Source organism: Arachis hypogaea, chromosome 5 (genome assembly GCF_003086295.3).
Source record: "Arachis hypogaea cultivar Tifrunner chromosome 5, arahy.Tifrunner.gnm2.J5K5, whole genome shotgun sequence".
Lineage (NCBI taxonomy): Eukaryota > Viridiplantae > Streptophyta > Magnoliopsida > Fabales > Fabaceae > Arachis > Arachis hypogaea.
Genome location: NC_092040.1, coordinates 95,157,825 through 95,159,198, shown reverse-complemented (window position 1 = coordinate 95,159,198; position 1,374 = coordinate 95,157,825). Strand labels below are relative to the sequence as shown.

Sequence of the window (1,374 nt, the reverse complement as noted above, 5' to 3'; positions counted from 1 at the left end):
CTTGATCCCTGGCTCTCTCTATGACTGAAATTTTTTTGCTCCATAACACATTCAAAAGTTCTCTGAAATGCTCCCCCTACCCTGTCACCCGAACACCTTGCATCTGCCCCTCTCCCCTTGGGAACCTCCCATTCTCTGCACTCTCCACCACCCGCTTGTTTATTCTCCGACACCACCATGTTCTCCTCATCTTCTCTTAGCTCTAAACCCTGGATGGAATAGGCTTAGCTCTGTTAACCCCCAACCCCGGAGCATACCTTGGTTTCAAAGGGTCCCAACATGCTGTTGCCATTGGGTTCCTACAGTCCTTCTTATTATGACCAAGAATTCCACAGTTTAGGCAATAGCTATCCTGAATCCTTTCATACTTCAAATCAATCCCCAGGTCAGGAGCGTTTTCTCTAGCTAGCCAAAAACCAGTAGGTAAAGGTTTAGTGATATTCAAAGTTACCTTAACTCTCAAAAAGGTTCTTTGAAGGATGTTATTCCATCTAGGGTTTTTTGTTTCCATCACAACTCCTAGTCTTTTACCAATGATTTCTGCTGATTTGGTTGTTATGTACTGAAGTGGAAGCCCATGAATTTGTACCCATAACTCCATGGTTTTGTGGTCAACATCATATACTGACTGTCTGCCATTCCACATCTGCAGGTTCACAAGATTCCCTCTGATGCTCCAAGGTCCACCTTTCCGTATCTGAACACTCTTGCTGGCGTCTCTGAAGCTGATCAGAACCTTATTTCTGCCCACCTCTGTAATGGCCACTCCCTCCGGATTTCCCCAAATTCCCAGCAGTGCTGCTTTGCACGTGTTGAAGCTGACTTCCTTGTCAGAGATAATCTTACCTACCATGTTCAGATTTCCTTCAATAAAGCTCTCATCATATGCTGGGTTGAGACGGACCACATCTCCCTCGATAAACAGCTCCTTTGCTTGTGCCATGACAAGAAATACGAGAGTAAAGAAAGCAGAAATGTCATATAAAAGAGAGATGAATGAAGACACTCCTAAAAGGAAGATTCTCCTGAGAGAGAACAAAGGTGATCTACACCGCTAAAAGAGCTTATCCTCTAACTTTACGTTTTTCAAGAAGATAATCATTCATTGACTATGTACACCAATCATTGGGCCAAGCCACCCTAATCCAATGATTCAAGCCCTATTTTTATCCTCGAGGCACAAATTTGTTTGTCACTTAGTCAACCTACTATTGGTAATTTGGTATTAAGTATTAACTATGGAATGCCAAAGAAAAAATAATAATAACTATGAAGCACCATACTTTGAGTCAATTCACCAAGGAAAAAATAAATAAGAGAATGAGAATGTGAAACAATAATTCAATATCGATTAATAGGCATAAACAATAAATT

At 41.3% G+C, this 1,374-nt stretch overlaps 1 protein-coding gene across 1 annotated transcript; it reads right to left on the bottom strand.

Moving 5' to 3' along the window:
- Positions 1 to 202: 202 nt before the first annotated feature.
- Positions 203 to 943, bottom strand: LOC140173246 (uncharacterized protein At4g02000-like). The gene has a single exon (XM_072196041.1). It carries the CDS (start codon positions 941 to 943, stop codon positions 203 to 205), a length of 741 nt encoding a protein of 246 aa, XP_072052142.1.
- Positions 944 to 1,374: the final 431 nt, after the last annotated feature.

Coding starts and splice junctions, on each gene's coding strand:
- LOC140173246 (XM_072196041.1), bottom strand. CDS start 943: ATGGCACAAGCAAAGGAGCTGTTTATCGAGGGAGATGTGGTCCGTCTC.